This window comes from Haliaeetus leucocephalus, unplaced genomic scaffold, assembly GCF_000737465.1.
Source record: "Haliaeetus leucocephalus isolate CR32 unplaced genomic scaffold, Haliaeetus_leucocephalus-4.0 Scaffold351, whole genome shotgun sequence".
Taxonomy (NCBI): domain Eukaryota; kingdom Metazoa; phylum Chordata; class Aves; order Accipitriformes; family Accipitridae; genus Haliaeetus; species Haliaeetus leucocephalus.
In genome coordinates, this window is record NW_010972787.1 from 970,162 (window position 1) to 987,302 (window position 17,141).

General features: G+C 42.6%; 1 protein-coding gene across 1 annotated transcript in view; it reads right to left on the bottom strand.

The window, feature by feature from the left end:
- Positions 1-10,401: 10,401 nt before the first annotated feature.
- RDX (radixin) overlaps positions 10,402-17,141 on the bottom strand; it is a 41,616-nt gene continuing 34,876 nt past the window's right edge. The window contains exon 14 of the mRNA XM_010572605.1: positions 10,402-11,108. Within this exon, the coding sequence (XP_010570907.1) occupies positions 11,072-11,108 (37 nt within the window). The 3' untranslated portion in view covers positions 10,402-11,071. The remainder of the gene's footprint in view (positions 11,109-17,141) is intronic.

The window sequence follows — 17,141 nt, forward strand, 5'->3', positions numbered from 1 at the left end:
GCGCCCAGACCTGGGTTATCAGTATTGATTGCCTCTGCATACGTTTAATGCAGTATTAAATCCCTGAAAGTGTGTTGATTGCTAGAAAATTCCTGTAATAGGTTCTGTGCTTTGTACTCAAGCACTAAAAATGCTTTAAAAATATAAGAACAGGGGTAATTTGGTGGTTTTTAATGTTGTGCAATGATGTGCTAGTTGCCCTTAGACACTCTTACGTTGGGTAAAGCAGATCTACTATGGACAAAATATTGTCCTTGATATTTCCTTTTTTTTGCTGTGATCTTAGAGAGAGTGAGGAGTTGTGTGTGAACTCCTCCATGATAAAGAGATCAGTCTGTATATTTAACAGCCTTTAGAGAGGACACCAGTAATAAACATGAATGCAATGATACCGGTCAAATACTACATTTGTCAATGTAATTGCATTGATGCAAATAACTGAACTGTAACATCCTGTGTTACTGAAACAGTAAAGGTAGGTCAGTGACACTGTCTTTGACCCAGCTGAGTGCTAGAATTGCAGTGAAGGGTTAAGTACCTTCAAGTTAGGCCTGTCCCACTGCAAAGAAGAGGGCAACACTTTCCTTGTCTTCAGTACTTGAGAGTTGTTTTGTTACTTAGCAGAAACTCTGTATTTTTAGATACAATCGCAAGCTATTATAGCTGCATCAGTAATAGTATATAGATACACAGTATTTTGAATGCATTTACATTGGGCACCTGCCCACAACTGTTTTGTATACAACAACACGTTGCCAATATTTAGAGGTTTTTAATATGTCCCATGGATACCTAATTTGGAGCTAAATATGCCCAGGCTATGACAGTATTCATCGCTTTGTTGTCTTTTTTTTTTTTTTTTTTAAATAGGTGTGTGTGCATATATATGTATATACACACACTCACATATACTTGGCAAGTGGGTTTAAGACTACTGCTAATAGTCTGAGGTTAAGATCACATCTTTTCAGGTGTACTATTTTCTTTGGCATGTCTGAACTGTAGCTTGGTCCTTCACTGCAAAATAGCTCTGGGGAGAGCCAAAAGCCTGATGTGTTTGTGTGATGCCCCAAAAAGAAGGCGTGCCAGTCTGGTGAAGCCCTTGAAGGGGACTTTTGCAGCCTCAAAGTATGTGGACTGTTGTGGAGCTGTTGATGATCTGCTGTGAAAGTCATAGCTAATGGTGAACACTTTTCCAAAAAAATCAAAGCTATTGTTATAAACCAGAGTACCTCACTTGGAACGGAAGCTGGAGGCGTTTGCCGCAGCAAGGTGAGCGCCAGAGGACTAAATGCCTTGGATGAGAGATATCACAGCGTCTTCCCTCAGTAAAAGACTACCAAAACATTTATCAGTTGATGGTTTGACCAAGGTATTTTCGATGTGTAAAGCTTGAAAAATGAGACACAATGCTTTCATACTCCCTGGAGCATTTAGAAAAATATCCAACTGACTTTTCATTGCTACTGAAAATTTAAAATACTGTGCAATTAAAGAGACCATTTTAAAAAATAAAAATAATTTAGAAATTATTTATTTTGATTTACAGTGTGACTCTTGCTAATTTATTCCTTGCATTATAAGGCTGTGGTGGAGTGCCGTTTATGTTTATTTATCATAGGAACTAAAACTGCCAAGAGGAAAAAACAATAGATTTAAACTTAAAATTCTATGGCCTCATTTTGTTTTTTTATAAAAGGGCTGAGGTTTTATAAATGTCAAGTCATGTGTTTTATATACTTTGTAAATTTTAGAGAAGTATAGTTTAAGACTTTGTTCAAATTAAATATGTGTATGCACATTGTTTAGACTAACCATGTAACTAATCCTAAAATCATCTGTGTTAAATGACTGTTCCAGCTAACCTTTTGTTAGGTAATGTGAGAGATGTTCAGACTTTATCTTTAGATGTTTTCGAATACATTTCATATAATCTTAAAGTTTCATCAGAAACTGGTGATCTAGTCATCTAATCACATGTGAAATGTCTGTTTGCATGTGAATCGTCCTACCATATGCTGGGTTTTCCTTGCAGTGCATTACAAGGTAATACACTGGTACATGTCAAGTATGTAGGAGATGTTTATAAAGGCACTATCAAATACAGTGTGTTGTTCATAGTTACGAATATGCTTTAAATAACTTTCTAGCTTCCATTTTCAGATCTTAAAGGGTTGTCATAACTTGTGCGTGAAGTGTTTATTACTCTGTCTACTCTTTAAGCTAAATGATTGCAATAGTTCTCGTCCCCTCTCTTGGACTTAATAGCTGTTGGAGGGCCCAGTTTCCTGAACACTTACATGTATGCCTGACTTGAGCCCAAGTACTCGCATGGGCTGATTTTAGTGTCATTAGAGAAGCCCAGAGTAAAACTGGTGTGTGTTTAAGTGTGGGAGGGCTAGGCTGGAGCACAGCTGGGGAGGTGCCTGCTCCCAGAAGGAGGGGAGATCTCACTGGTGCTGACAGGTCATTTGGTCAGAATTGCATGTTGTGGTTGTTGGGAACTCCTACAACCCAAATCTACTTAGATATTTAAGCACATCCATCTTCAGTGTTTCAAAGGTGTAACAATCTACGCTTCACCTTGTAAAACAAAACCTCTCCGCTTTTTGTAGAACAACCTTTTTTCTTTTGGTCTCAGATGAAGTCTAATTTACCATCTTAGGTTGGCTGGTTGGTTACTTTTTATTTATCTGAATGACATTCTTAATGAAACTGATATTTAAGAACTGTTTTACCAGCATATTACAGAACATCCTGCAAGGAAACAGAAATGCAGATACAGCAGCAATAATTGTGTTTTGTAGTTCTTTTCCCCCTCATTATCTCTGTACTTGTGTTGAGTAGGTAAGATTTTAATACTGTCCTGAAGTCCACTCCAGCAAAAGCATTAGTTAAAAACAATGTTTGGACTACTTGATAAAGCAATTGTCAAACTGGCTCTTCATTCCTTCACTGGTTGTTCTGTATTATTTCTGTGATGTGACTATTCACATCTTAAAACCACCTTCTACACCATACAAAAAAAAAAAATGTACATGGATTCTGCTTTTAGAGAAAAAAATAAAGATTCATTTTCCTTATTGATGGGCTGGTTTTGTTTCATAAAAAAAAAACCAAACACAAACCACAAAAACCTCAAGAGCAGTGAGTTATAGACAGCTTTGTGTTCCTGTCTGCACAACAAAACTGCTCACTTTCAGTAAATTTACTCAGGGAGTTTCAAACATATAAGTGGTTACAGATTGTCCGTTCATTTTTAATGCTATAATTTGTACTTAATAGGCTGTTTCCTCTCAGTTTGCTTACTAAGAAAACTAAAACTCCGGGGTTAAGTAGCCACATCAGTCATTTAGTAGCAGAATTTGGATTTAGATGTTGTGTCAGTGGACCTGGTCTCCTTTCAAGTACTGCTACACATCTATTCATATTCCACTGTGTAATTATTAGTGGCCTAGCCCTGAATATCATGGGGTAAATAGAATAGTTATCTGATGAATGCAAAGATACAGCAGAAGCTGCTATAAGCTGTGATGAAATGACTACTGAGAATACACAGAGCTGTTGAATTGTATTTTTGCCAGATTGCAGTGCCTGGCTAGGGCCAGCATGCCAAACTTGCTGGGACCCTGTTCCTTCCCTCTCCAGCCCTACATACAGGCACAGGCACAGCCTGCCAGCCCTGCCACAAGGAGCGAAGCGGGGCGATACCAGTGCAGATGGCATAAGCATTTGGCCTAAAAAACCCATAGTGTTGCCCTTCATCAGTTGTGACCACTGGTAATTTGCTTAATGCAAATGTTTTGCACAGCTGTGAACATCTGCTGTTTTACTGTATCCAGCCTGAGCATATCATAGGACTGTGCCTCCTTTGAGGGCAAAGGGAGGCACTGGAGTGAAACGTGAAGGTCCCTCCCCAGCAGCTGGGTGGAAATACTACAGTGACATACCTCCAGGGATGCTGATCTCAAAACTCATCATGGTGTGCATGAACCATGACTGATCACATCGGCAGAGGAGCGATGGGAAGCTGCATGCATGTAATGCAAGGCGGGGGGAGGGAAGCGCATCCCTGGCTTGCAGGGTGAGGTGGTCCCATCCCAGGAACTACCTGTGCTGCCTGCACCACCCCCGGTACGCTGCTTGGCTTCAGAGGGTGGTTCCTTTGCAAAGCTCTGGTGTGAGGCTGCTTGGTCTCTAACGTACCGTTTTGTGCTTGCAGTGCTTTTTTCTGATCTGCTGCTGGACTCTGAGCACTTCTGCTGCCTTGCTGTCAGAAGTCAGGCTGGGGTATTGCTGGCCCAGGTGCTCCCGTTGCCTTTCAGCTCAGCTGAGCCTTCACGCTCGCCACATAGAAATACATCATTTTTTTTCTGTTTGAATTCTAGCAGCTACTTTTCTGTAAATCAATGCTTGGAGCTTGAGCAAAGAGTGTGTATGTAAACAGAGAGAAGGCTCAGGGTGGATGATGACATCTCCAGCAGGAAGTCTCTCTCTAAAGCATTTGCATTGTGTCTCCACATGATAGATCCAGAAATCTTCTATTATTTGCAGTAGTAGATGAGGAAATTAAATAGCATGGTCTGCACACTTTCCCTTACACTTTTAGAAATAGTATCATACTATTCACCTGGCAAGAAAATGCAATTTTGGAGGGCAGAGGCTCCATCCCACAAAGCACAAGTACAGGAAGGACTCACTTTATGGCCTCAGAGGTGCAAGTTAGTTCTGCTGTATTTATCAGGCTGAGCAGCACTGCCTGAAGACCCTATGTGCATGTCTCCAAAGGGCCCGTCCTCCTCTGCTTGACCAGCAGCCTCCACCCAGATGAGTTAAGGAGAAGACAGGTTGCTTTTCCTGCAAGTCACTGTTCTCTTGAAGACATTGCTTAGGGTAAGGGAAGAGAAAAAAACAGCCACATTTCATTCATTTCTGATGCAGAAGCAAACTGCAGGCAGGAGATAACGTTGACATTGCGGTGCTCCAAAGCTGAGAGTTGTAACTCCAAAGATCTGAGGAGCAGAAGGTAGGGTTGGGTGGATGTCCAAAGTCCAACCACAACCATCAGTTTGTTGTCCCTGCAAAGAGAGCCTGGGGCCTGGAGCATGTCCAGAGCTTGGGTCATAAGCCCAGTACAAAATCTAGTAAACACATTATAACTATTCTCTGTCACTCCATTGTTTAGCACACTGAAGTTATTTATTTTATAAAGGAAAGAAAGATAGTTGCTGCTTCGCTGGTTGCATTGCTGACTTCCCTGTTTGACTCTTGACCATAGGATGCTCCAGCTTTTGCTCTTGAGCTGTGGGATGGTACCTGGTGGGGGATGCTGGGTGACCATCATGCTCTTCGTTCCCCTGAGGGGAGCAAGCACCTCCAGAGCCCAGCTTCTGGCTGCAAGTGCCCTAAAAATTGCATAATTACTGAACTCTGTGCTTATGTTTATACTTGTGATGCTGCATTCAGCCCACTGCAGCACACAGAAGTAAAGATCCATACAGTATGCTCATCAGTGGCAGTGTTCTTAAACACTGAGGGAAGTGCAGTAGAAGTGCTGATCTTGACCAACAAACTGCTTTAAACATCAGTATTCCCAGTTGTAACTCTTCTCTTAGTGAGACCTCACAGCCACTACCAGTTGTGCTCATTCCTTGTTTTTTGAGGAAACCAGTATGCTGGATAATTCAGAGGAATGGCAAAGCCACAAGTGTGATTTGGCATGTCCCTGAACATGCTGGTTTCTTCATAGGTAGTTTGCTGGCACAGGTTGGATTTAATTTTATGAGATAGATTGCTTCAAGAATGCCAAATCCAGCCTTTTTGTTGCTCAAGACACTGAGCTGCTGGTACTTGTGTAATCTGGCTTGGTCTCTTTGGATGGTGGTCACACGACTGCCTGAGGCCTCTCCTCTGTAGCTCCGATTTCTCCCTTGGGCTGACCAAGGAAAGCGAGTTTCCCCAGTGCAGTCAAGTCTTTAAGTCCCATGAGGATCTGCTTGCCTGCATCACACAAGGCAGACTTGGAGAGTCTGTTTGCAGGTTACAAATTTCTCTTGTGATGGCTTTATCAAGAGTCCATGTGAGCCTGACAGGCATCACAGTGGCTCCTGACGCAGGTTGAAGTGATGTTACGTTGGAGATGAAGGGGGTCTGTCAGTCATCCTGGAGCTGAAACTTGAACTAGACAACCCGCGTGACCTTGTCTCGAGGAGCTACAAGAGAGGCTGTTGTACAACCACACAGGGATGCTCCTTGCAAGACCATTTCCAAGCAGGACAAAGCATCACTTTGTCTGCTCCAGGCAGCATTCTCCAGCCTTGCAGGATCTTTGACCTCATTCTGCACTGAAGAAATGGATGAGAGATTTTCTGCTCCAGTACGTGAACTGCCCCCTTTGCTCCAAAGGTTTGCTGTGACTGTAGAGAAAAGCTGGCAAGGAACTGGGCACATTAGGAGCACATGCATTAAATACCACCATCATCTGGTCTTCAGCATAACAACAGAGGAGTTGTGTTCAGGACCCACACCTGAGACACCCAGCATGGCAGAAGCAGCAGCAGAAGTGTTGAAAATGATTGACATTTCCTCCACCGATCAGGTTTATCGCACACCCTTGTTTCACTGCACCTTCTCAACCACACCACAGGCTCCCAGAGGGAGTCCTACAGCCACCAGCAGGAAGGAGCTGCTGCCCTGCATTGCTCTGCCCATCCCTGGGGATGTCTCCAACCCACAAAACTCTCCAAGGAGAGCTTGGAAGAAACTCCAGGCTGAGGAAGACCTGCCCAAGACCAGCTTGTAGGAGACCAGTCCTCACTGGAGTCCCACAGGGCAGGACTGGGGGTGGGTAAAGGAGCAGGGGTGCCCCACTCTCACCAGGACCACCAGCTGGGTACTGGGCAGTATGCAAGAGCACCCCGTGGTAGGTATGCAGAAGATGATCCTGGTGTCACTCTATTTAATGGCCTCCATAGGAAGGGTTGGTTGTCCGTCCCCCATTGAACTTGCCAACAGCAGCAGGTAGGTACAACAGAAATCAAACACTGCTATTAATTTACATGAGCTGGGTGAAGCATAAGCAAAAGGAGCGTGGGGGATAAGGAGCTGGAGATAAGCATTTGCCAGGCAGGTTCCTTAAGGAAATCACCTTACAGAGATCCCCAATTGCACCCTGGAACCGGAGCTGTCGCAGTGGTTTGGGTGACATGCAGGCTGAAAAGGGGAAAATTGCATTGGGATCTTGCCAGGGTGCTTGGGAGGCAGGGAGAAGGAATTTGGTTTTCATCCACCTATACAAAGCTTGCAGGTATGCACAAACATGGATTTAATTTATATTTTGCCAAATTCAGAAATAGAATTTTTTTTTTATCCCCCTCCCCCCCCCCGGGAGGGAAAGAACTGAATTCAGTAGCAAAACTCCCTGTGTCGGGCAGTGTGTTTTCCTACCTGCTCCCCCACCTCACAGACCACAGCAGCAGCTCTTGCTGCTCCAGCAGTTGTTGGTGACTCTGGCATGAGCCACATATTTGAAGACTGACTATAACCACTGACCTGCTGGGGCTCAGACCGAGTTAAATGTTTTTCTGGGGGGGTGCAAACCACAGTGGCCCTCAGCACTAACCTGCCCCCAGCGTTCACAGGCTGAGGCTCTGCCCTGGTATCATCACGGTCACCATGGCCAAGGAGAGGCAGATGCTCCAGGAACTGCAGAGAGGGATGATGTACGAAATAAATCAATAAAGAAACATAACAAGAAGAAATGAGTTTCCCTTGGCTCCTTCTGCAACAAAGTGATTTAATTAATGCTGAAACTCTGTGCACACAGGACACAGCAGAGCTGCTCACGGTTGGCATGGGCTACATCTATAGAACTATTTCAGAGAAAGGAAAATGTCAGCATGATAAAAATGGAAAGTGTTAGCATGCCACGTGCTGCCAGGAAATGGGGCTGCTACCCTATTCTAAACCTGGATCAGACTTTTAATGAAAGTTAACTTGTTCACCCCACCCTTTTCTTCTGACATTTAAAACTAATTTAGTGGGATACCACCCCCCTGCTGAGGGCCAGCAAGCACTGCCATAGGAGGCTGCCAGTGCTGGGGAGGCATGCAGGCTTTCATTCACTAACTTGCCAGCACACATCAACTGCTGAAAGCAAAGCAGCAGCAGAGCTTCAGTCATGCCATCAGAGAAACTGGGAAAAAACCCCAAATGTATGTAGGTTTATGATATTGTCCTCCGCAGTTGGGGCAGTGAGGCGGCCAAGCCCTGAGACCCAGGATGTCTGCACCCCAGCCACTGTGTGCCCACTTGCCCCCCACCAGCTGCAGCCCAGCTGCTTTCAAAGCCAGACCCTGCTGCAGCCACAAATGCAAAGGCTACTTGTGAAATTAGAGGAAAAACCCATGATGAACTTTTGCAAGGATCAGCAAAGTCACTGGCCAGCCACCAAGTGTGGAAATAGCACAGAGGTGAGGGGGACAAGGAAGGAAAACACCACTTCAGGTAGTGATCAAGTTGCTTTCTGCCTTACTGACCAGGCACTGCTCTTGCACGCTGGGTATTCACAGGCATGATTGAATTCACGCTTTCCTTCCCTGCAGGACAGCATTTTTCACCATACAACTCTGCTACGACAATACTTCAGACAGACTTTTACCTACGGGTAAATACCAATCTGCTATTTCAACAACATCATCCTCACCAGGGCAAAATCCTGACACCCCCTGAGGTGACCAAGAAACCTCCTGTGGTCTTCCCACAGGCATGATTGTCACCCTGCATGGAAGACCATGACAATTTTCAGCCATCAAGCTTATACAAAGCAGCTGCAGCAGAGGAGGTGATGTGCCCAGGCCAGGTCCTCCAGCAGCCACCAGCAGGGAGCTTCCTTCCCAGACCAGCTCCTGCCAGCCACGAGCAGTGGATGCGAACCTGCACCTGCCAGCTAACAAGCAGCAGCCAATCTGATCTGTTATAGCTAAGACCAGAGCAGCTACATTTTGAACAAAGCTATCATCAGCAGTGAGAAAGAGCCCAAAGCTTTCATTACATCAAAATCACTTTCTTTCAGGTTTCTGTTTTTAACTCTGGTGCTAGGGTACCTTACACTTCATCTTGCTCAATTCCCCCTCTGCAGGGCATCCACCAGAGAACTTCAACACTGACAACAGAAGCTAAAAAGCATCATAGGCAGACATAAGCAAAGGCAGCACAACAGTAAATAAAAGCCTTGGGAACGTTTTGCAGTTGTACTGAAGATGCATTTGCATGAAAGGGTCTTATTACCTTTCACTGTTAGTACCTGAAGCAAACACAGTCTTAGAGAAGGCTACTTCAAAGTGGCAGTTATTGCAGAAACACTTGAAAATCTGGCTAGAGATAAGATTCACGGAGGCCACTATGCCTTGGTTCCCCTGAGCACTAGGAGCATCTCTAACCCCTCGCATGGGCGACGCAGGGAGAGGGAGGCTGCAGAAACAATTTTAAAAGAATCGCCCAAGTGCTGAGCAAGCCAGTCCCGAGGCCCCGGTGCTGGATGTGCAAAGCAGCCCCTGAAATCCCACAGCTCTGGACTTCACATTCCTCTTGGCATCCTGAACCCAAACCTTGTCCTCCAAGGGCTGAGCCAGGGTCTTGCTTCCACTGGTGGTGCCCTAGTGTAACCCACCACCAGTTAGAGGCAAGGGAGGCTTCCTTCTGCGCAGCCCCCTGGCTCTGCAGGGGTTTCAGCAGGCGGCTGGCGATGACCCACAGCCCACCCTGCCCACTCGCAGTCCTGAGGTCTGGGGGACATGCCTCCAAAACCCTGCCAGGATGGAGAGCCCACTGAACACAGCCCCCCCTCCATCGGCCAAGTCAGAGAGCTGCTCCCCGCAGGAGGCACAGCAGCGAACACCCAGGCAGCGTCCCAGTTCGATGGGAGGCTGGCAAAGTGCTGAGGCAGCTCTCTCGCTGGGCAATTGTCAGCTAATGATTTTGGACACATGCTGTTAAGGCTTTGGCAGCCGCTGTTTCAGATCTAAGTCCTCCGATGGATCTACCCGCACGGTTCCCAATGCAGGAGGCCATTGTGCAAGAACGCACTGTGAGAAACACAAGTGTTTCCAAGGTTTGGTATATTCCCAGGGGATCCTAGCTGAATTTGGGAATAATTCAGGTCTCCATCTACTTAATTATCAGCTTCCTTAATTACCAGCTCCCATCTTTTCCTTCAAGAAAGATCCGTTCTTTGCAAATCCAGCCTCCCATGGCTTACCTGATCACAGGACGAGACATTTACCTGGAAACTCCACTTTGGATTGGTGCCACAAAATGAAGTAAACTTCTCAGAGAACTGAAAAAAATTTTCACTAGCAATAAGCAACACTGATCATCAAATGAATAGTGATTCTTTGGATTAACGTCAAAACCCATTTATTCAGGCTTTGTGCAGGGTGCACAATTCAACGCAGTTACGTATACACAGTATGCACATCCTATTAGCGTACAAAAAGGCAAGTAGCAACGGGTGCTTACACTGGAATGTATGTACAGACATATTAAATTGGGAGTTTTACATTAGAAAATTATCTGACATTATTCATGTATCATCAGGGCTATTAGGAATTGTGTAGAAAACCAATAAAACTTGGAAAGTATCTACTCTTATTTCACTTTACCCAGGCTGGATATAGAGTCAGGCTTCCCACACTACATCATTTGTGGGCACCGCCTACAAGATCCTCCAAGCACTTTGAAGGGTCACATCACATTTCACTCTAGCACATCCCATTACATGTTAAAGATTAACATATTAGTATTATTTCCTGTTTTTCTGGGAAGAACAATGGCTTAAATACTTAAAAAAGCTAATTTTCTCCTGGGAAAAGACAACAAAGGAAAGATTTAGAGAGACCATGAGAGAACCAAACATTAACAAAATGTCATAACAGCACTTCTGGTCCTTCCAAAAAACTCTTCATGGACCAGGCAGCACCTAATTTAAAGCGCTGTAAACTGTCCAGAGTTACAGAAGCACAATAGCAGGCCTTGGCAGACCCCACGTCTTCTGCTGATCTTTACCTTGTTCCTATCCTAAGGGCTGCAAGAGATCGTACTTTTGTAACCTGCACAAAAAGACACAGAAAGATCAAGTAGATTTAGCAAAAGGATACTAAACAAAAACAATAAATAGAAATATGCAGCAATATTGTAAGAGCCATATTTCACTCCCTGTAGCTATTCTGAATTTAATCTCCAACTGATTTTTGTTTCTAAGACATCAGCAGAATGAGGGAGCATCAGAAAAAGAATGATTTAAGAAACAGACGGTTCTTGTGGCCAAGGCCCCCAAGGACACCCAGAACCCATCTTCATTGTCTTTCAGCTTGAAGAGCAGGTCCGACTCTCTAACTTCTCTTCTATGCCAGAGTCAAACTTTTACAGATACCAGTACAGTTTTGATGACAAATTTTAGCATTATAAAGAACCTAACCTAAAATCCACCCAGGGAGTAGTTTTAAAGGGCTAATTTGCCAATGCAGATGACACAAACCACAGCTGAGTGCGACATAGGTAAGACTGTGTTAAAACTGCTCCCAAAGGTGACTGAAATAAGATGCCTTGTGCATAAATACACCAAATATAGGACATATCTGTAGAACATTCAATCACAGCCAATATGATTGCAGACATCTCTTCTTTTTAGGACAGCACACATGCCATTTGCTGTACAAACTCTGGGGTTTAGTTTATTCAGTTTGTTGCCTTGCATGAGCGTTTTGGAGAAAAGGTAAGGACAGCATAAAGAATCTCTCTCAGATTTATTTCTCCCCTAAAGTTTAAAGTTCTCTGGTGGAAATCTTTACAATGAGTCAAAATTTACCCGAGTGAAGATACATTTCACAAATGTGTATTTTCCATGTTGCTTTTAATGAAAACTCATTGTTGAAGTGGCTTGAAAAATATTTTCCTTTTAGAGAATGACTTCCTTTAATATAATATATCATGAATAGGCAAAGAATAATCAGTATTTTAAATTCACCCTTCCTACAGTGCAAACCTCTCTTTCCCATTGTTTTAGAGAAACACTTCAGCTATAAGTATTAATAAATCAGAATTTTATTCAAAAGGAATCCAGAAAAAGACTTAATTACCAGATTCTCTTTATCATTCAATAAGCATAGGAAATCAGTTGCTATTCAAAAGTAAGCAGCCCTCAATAGCACTTTTTTTACATTTACAAGTGCAGCTACAGCATGTAACACGTAGGAATGTCATGTCGAATTTTATACCACAGCCTGTTTCCCCACACAAATAGTTTTCTGGCACAGAAAGTCAGTGGGAACTTCCAGGGCTTGAGCATAAGCAAATAAGACACGCGGTTAAGATTCAGAAGTACTAAAACCACGCTGGTGTTTTAAAAGCTGACAGCAATTCCTGGCCAGGGGTGGGGGGAAGAAACAGGCTTCTCGCAGTGAGTGAAACTGTACAGTGGGAAGATACCACTGAAACCAGTGAAATGTTTCCTGGTACTAAGAGATCCTCAAAAACAACTGGCTTTTGCAGGACAAAAACAAACATGCAGATAAATAGATCCATTTTTTCTATCAAGGACAAAAAACTGAACCATATTCACTATGCATGCTGTAATTATTCTAAAATAATTTTTTAAACACAGTTAGCTTTAAAAAGCTTGATTTCTAAAACTATTAATGATCAAAGTTTTATACAAAAATAAGTAGCAACTTGTGTATTTCACTTTAATATAGCCATTTCAAGGCCTGATGCCACATACTATATTAGAAATCTCCAGTTTAACCATGCTATATATATTTATATATATGTGTATAAATTACCGAGCTCAGTTAAACGCAAAGCAAATTATACTACCTTTTCCTCAGAAAATAGTTTAATCCATTAAGCTCCAGACTGCAAAGCTAGTTGCAGTGTCATAGGCAGAACACAATTTTACAAAATCGCTGGGGAGGAAAAAGGCATTTTTACGCTTAAATTGCTAGAATAAGCCACAACAGAAGTAATTAAAGAAAATATGACTGAATATATGGTATTATCTTCTCCAGTGCTCTCTAAAAAAATCCAGCAAATGTCAATAAATAAATAGCCTAGTGAATTTTACCAAAGTACTTTGCTACCATAAATTTAGTTTGAGAAAAAGTCGACCTTGCCGTACATAGCTGCCTGCCTCTTGCTTTCACCCTGTGGTCTAACTAGTCAGCTAATGCAACATAGTTCTTTTGGTCAGTCTTTAGGCTTAAGCTTTTTTTCCCCACAATGTTTTTAAGCTTCTGATTATGCAACATCTTCCTTCCCTGTCTTAAATTTGCATTCACATACTTAAAGTTATTTAATTGCATTAAAGCTCTCGATGATCTAAACTGAAATCTATTCTTCAGGTTAAATAAATGACATGACACACTAGCAAGGACAAAAAAAACCCCCACAAAAAAACCCAACAGCAGTAAAGCAAGGCAAGAAGTAAGAACCAGTTCAAAGAGTGGGAGAAAACATGGGTGAAAAGGGCCACCCAAAGCACACAGAAGTCACCACTAGAAAGAAGGTTCTCCAGAATTTATTTTCACGGCCCCGTATTAAAATGAACAGAGATGGGTATGAGATCTTTTCCCCCCACACTTGCCACTGCTTCTTAAAGTCAGGATGGGCTGAAGAACCACTGGATACCCAAGTCCACAAGGGTGTCTGCGCTTATGGTATAGAAGAGCTCAGGTTTTACCAGGGTGACCTGCAGACAAGGTTGGAAGCCAGGCAGGAATATGACCATAACTCTTAAATGAGTCCACAGGAAAAAGTCAACTACTTCATAGGTTTTTTTTCTTTTTAGTATTTTTACATGCAGGACAACTGTTGTGCAGAAAAGCAAAGCCATAGCACCATGCAGCTGTGCCCAACTACTCTGCTGTTTGAGCAGGCACAGCCATTCTATTCCAGTGCTTCCTCTTACACAGTCCAGGCAGACAGATAAGCTACACAACGAAAGCACAGGATTTCTCTCCCACCTGCTCCCTTGTGTGACTAGGGCTAGGCTCAAAGTTGAGCCTCATGGGTATAAACACTGTGATTCAGATCTTCCCCAGTTTTCTGCATGCATTAATATACTTGTTTTCTGACATTTTCTGTTCTCCAGAATGCTCCTAGCAATTATTAACTACTCAATACAGCTACTTCATCTATAAAGTGGCATATACTATGTGTGCCTGATAAGAGAACACATAGCCAAGATTAATCCAAAGATTATTCCAGGAAGTAGCAGTAATAGTTCTAAATTTAAATATGATGAGTTCGCTGGCTTTGAAAGCAACACTGTAAGATCCCAAATGCAAACGAACAAAGAGGAAGAGCTGTGTTTTTATATGGTACAGAAGTACAACAACTGGCACTCAACAGCGAGATGGAAGCCTGAAACACTGATTGCAAGAGAAGAAATCCAAGAATTCAAAATGTGACTTAAACTGAAGAAAAACTATCAAGGACAGGAAATATACAGCAGAAGTACCAATTCATGATATGAAGATTTCTTATAATTTTTAGAAATTTTTCTGATGTGTAAACAAGCTTGCTGTCCTGCTCCAAATCCCTAAACACTGAATCTGCTCACTCAAACATAAATGAATTTGTTCCCAGCAATAAAGGCAGCAGCAGCAGGATTGACTGGTCTGTGTATTCTGGATGTTACCTATGCATTCTCAACTTACTTTGTTGAAGATCCAAGTGCACTTGGCAGAAAAGTTTTCAGCCTCAACCCCGATGCAAATGAATCTCTTTCTGGCAATACAACTGCAATTACCATACCCATAGAGATTATTAATTAATCAGAAGTGCTGCTTAAATAAAGTGCAACTATTTCAACTCATCAGTACAATGTATTTTAAGAAAACATTTGACATAGTAGTCATTTACTGGAAGCTCAGTTTAGTAGAATATTATTGAAGTTATAGATTAAATAGTTAAATACTGTATCAAGTTTAATGAAGAAATCAAGGGTGAATAAGAAGCATGAAAGCTGAGGCCACAGGGAGCTGTAACTTGATACAAGATCCCGCAGAGTTCAGCATATGTAGTCACGGAGCCTATCATGCGATTACTGTTTCACATAGGTACGCATGGGTTTCACGTTGCTGGAACAAGCAGTGGGGCAGCTAGGACCGTGCATGTACACAACTTATCTTGTCAATGCAGAAATGCTCCAAGGCAAAATTATCAGACTGCAGAGGATGTCTTCTGCTGAAATTTAGCAAGCTATAATAGAGGCCAGTCTGGGTACACATGGCCTTAAGAACTCCAAGACCTTTTAGTGCTGGATAGCAAGCTTTCTAAAGCCTTCAGCTAAATATTCAGATAATGGCAATTCCTCTCATGTAAATAAGGTAGTTTAAAAGCAAACAAAAAAAGCCCCAAACAAGCAAAAAAAAAAAAAAAGAAAAAAGGCAATGCCATTTTCCTACCTCTGAGCTTGATCTCTTGTCACCTGATCCACTTATCCAGAGCACAGGGAACATTAACTCTTACACACATGTGCATTAGGAATATTTGCACCAACTAGGCCGCCTCCTTTGATGTGCATTTCCATGTCCCCTTGTTTCTTCTGCTGCCTAAAGCCTACTGCTGTGAACAAAAACACTCTGATGCATTATTTACAAAAGCCAATATAAACACCTAATGGAACCCCAGCAATTCAAAATGCTCCATTTCCCTTTGCTAACTTTGTCTTTCCCTAAACCATGAGCTATGTGAGCATCATCTACCTCTTCCTGAGTATCTAGAATATTGCAGGCACTGCTGCAAATATTGCGGTCTCTTCTTGTGAAGAAATTTGATGGTCTGGTATTAGAGTTTTGGGGGGAAGGCTTTTTGGGCTTTGGTGAGTCCACTTCATTCGCATTAAATGAAACATACACATTTGATATGTCAGCAATCTCTTTGCATGGAAGGAAGGAAAAGCAAAACAAGCGTAAGTTTCTCTAACTGCACTCAAAAGGAGCAGTTTGTCAACTCAGAGTCTGTGGATGGTAAAAGTGAACACAAGTGACAGGCTCCATGAATCAAAACAAAATCAGATAACTGGCCTATGCCTATAGATCTAGACTCAGCTCAGTGAAATGAAAAGTGCAACTCCCTCCAACAAATTGGCTGCTGAATTTGCTAAACAAATCATTGGTCTCACATAGAGTGAATTTGTGGATGCTGCAACAGTACACTGAAGAGGAGTCTTCAACACAAGTGAATAAATGGGCCAGTTAAGGATTCCACCTCACATTTGTGTTTGGGGTTTTTTTGGTTTTGGTTCGGGTTTTTTTTCTCCTTATAGCCCTTTACCATTACTCTTCACCATTATGCCATCCCTTCCAGCCCTGAGCTGCTCCTTGCTGCTGACTGGGTCCCCAAACTGGGAAAACAACCAGTCCTGTAAAACCCACATGCTTGCAGACCAATTGGTTGGGTAGGAAAGGTGCTGCATTAGCCTGCTTAGAAGCAGAGCAGAGGGACAAGCTGCCTGGCAGGTCCCACAGTAGCCAGCCAGAACCATCTCCTAGCCACTCATCCAGCCGACCAGCCAGCACAGCATTTCAGCTGGGAGGCAGGTGCTCTCCATCTCTAAGCACAGACAACAGAATATGCTCTGAGGCAGTCAAAGAAATTACCACAGTTTGTATGCTGATCCATTGACACCTACTACATTTTCCAGGAAAATCTTATCACCCAGCCAAGATACGTTAAGTTATATGTATGAGACAACTTCTATTAATAGAAGTGAACTTTGCTCTTTCGTAAGGAAGCCTTCTATTTTCTTATGTTGGTATTTTTATTCAGAAAGTACGTTTATGAACGCTAGCATCAACCACCTCATCCTGCTGGGATACATCATCTTTTTAAAATCCCTGGTTCTTGAAACCAATCCAAAGTCCTGAGAACAACTTTTTAGATTCTCTACGTGTGAACAGACGTGGAAAATGCTTGCATAAAAGTTCCCTTTCAAAAGCAAAAGGTTTTAACTAATCATTTTAATCTCTATGTTTTCTTTAAGAAAAAATTAAGAAAACATACTTGAGGTACTTTCTCCTCAGAAGTTTAAAATATTTCATTTAGAACAAGCGTCTTTCTTCCTCAACAGTGCTTAAGCA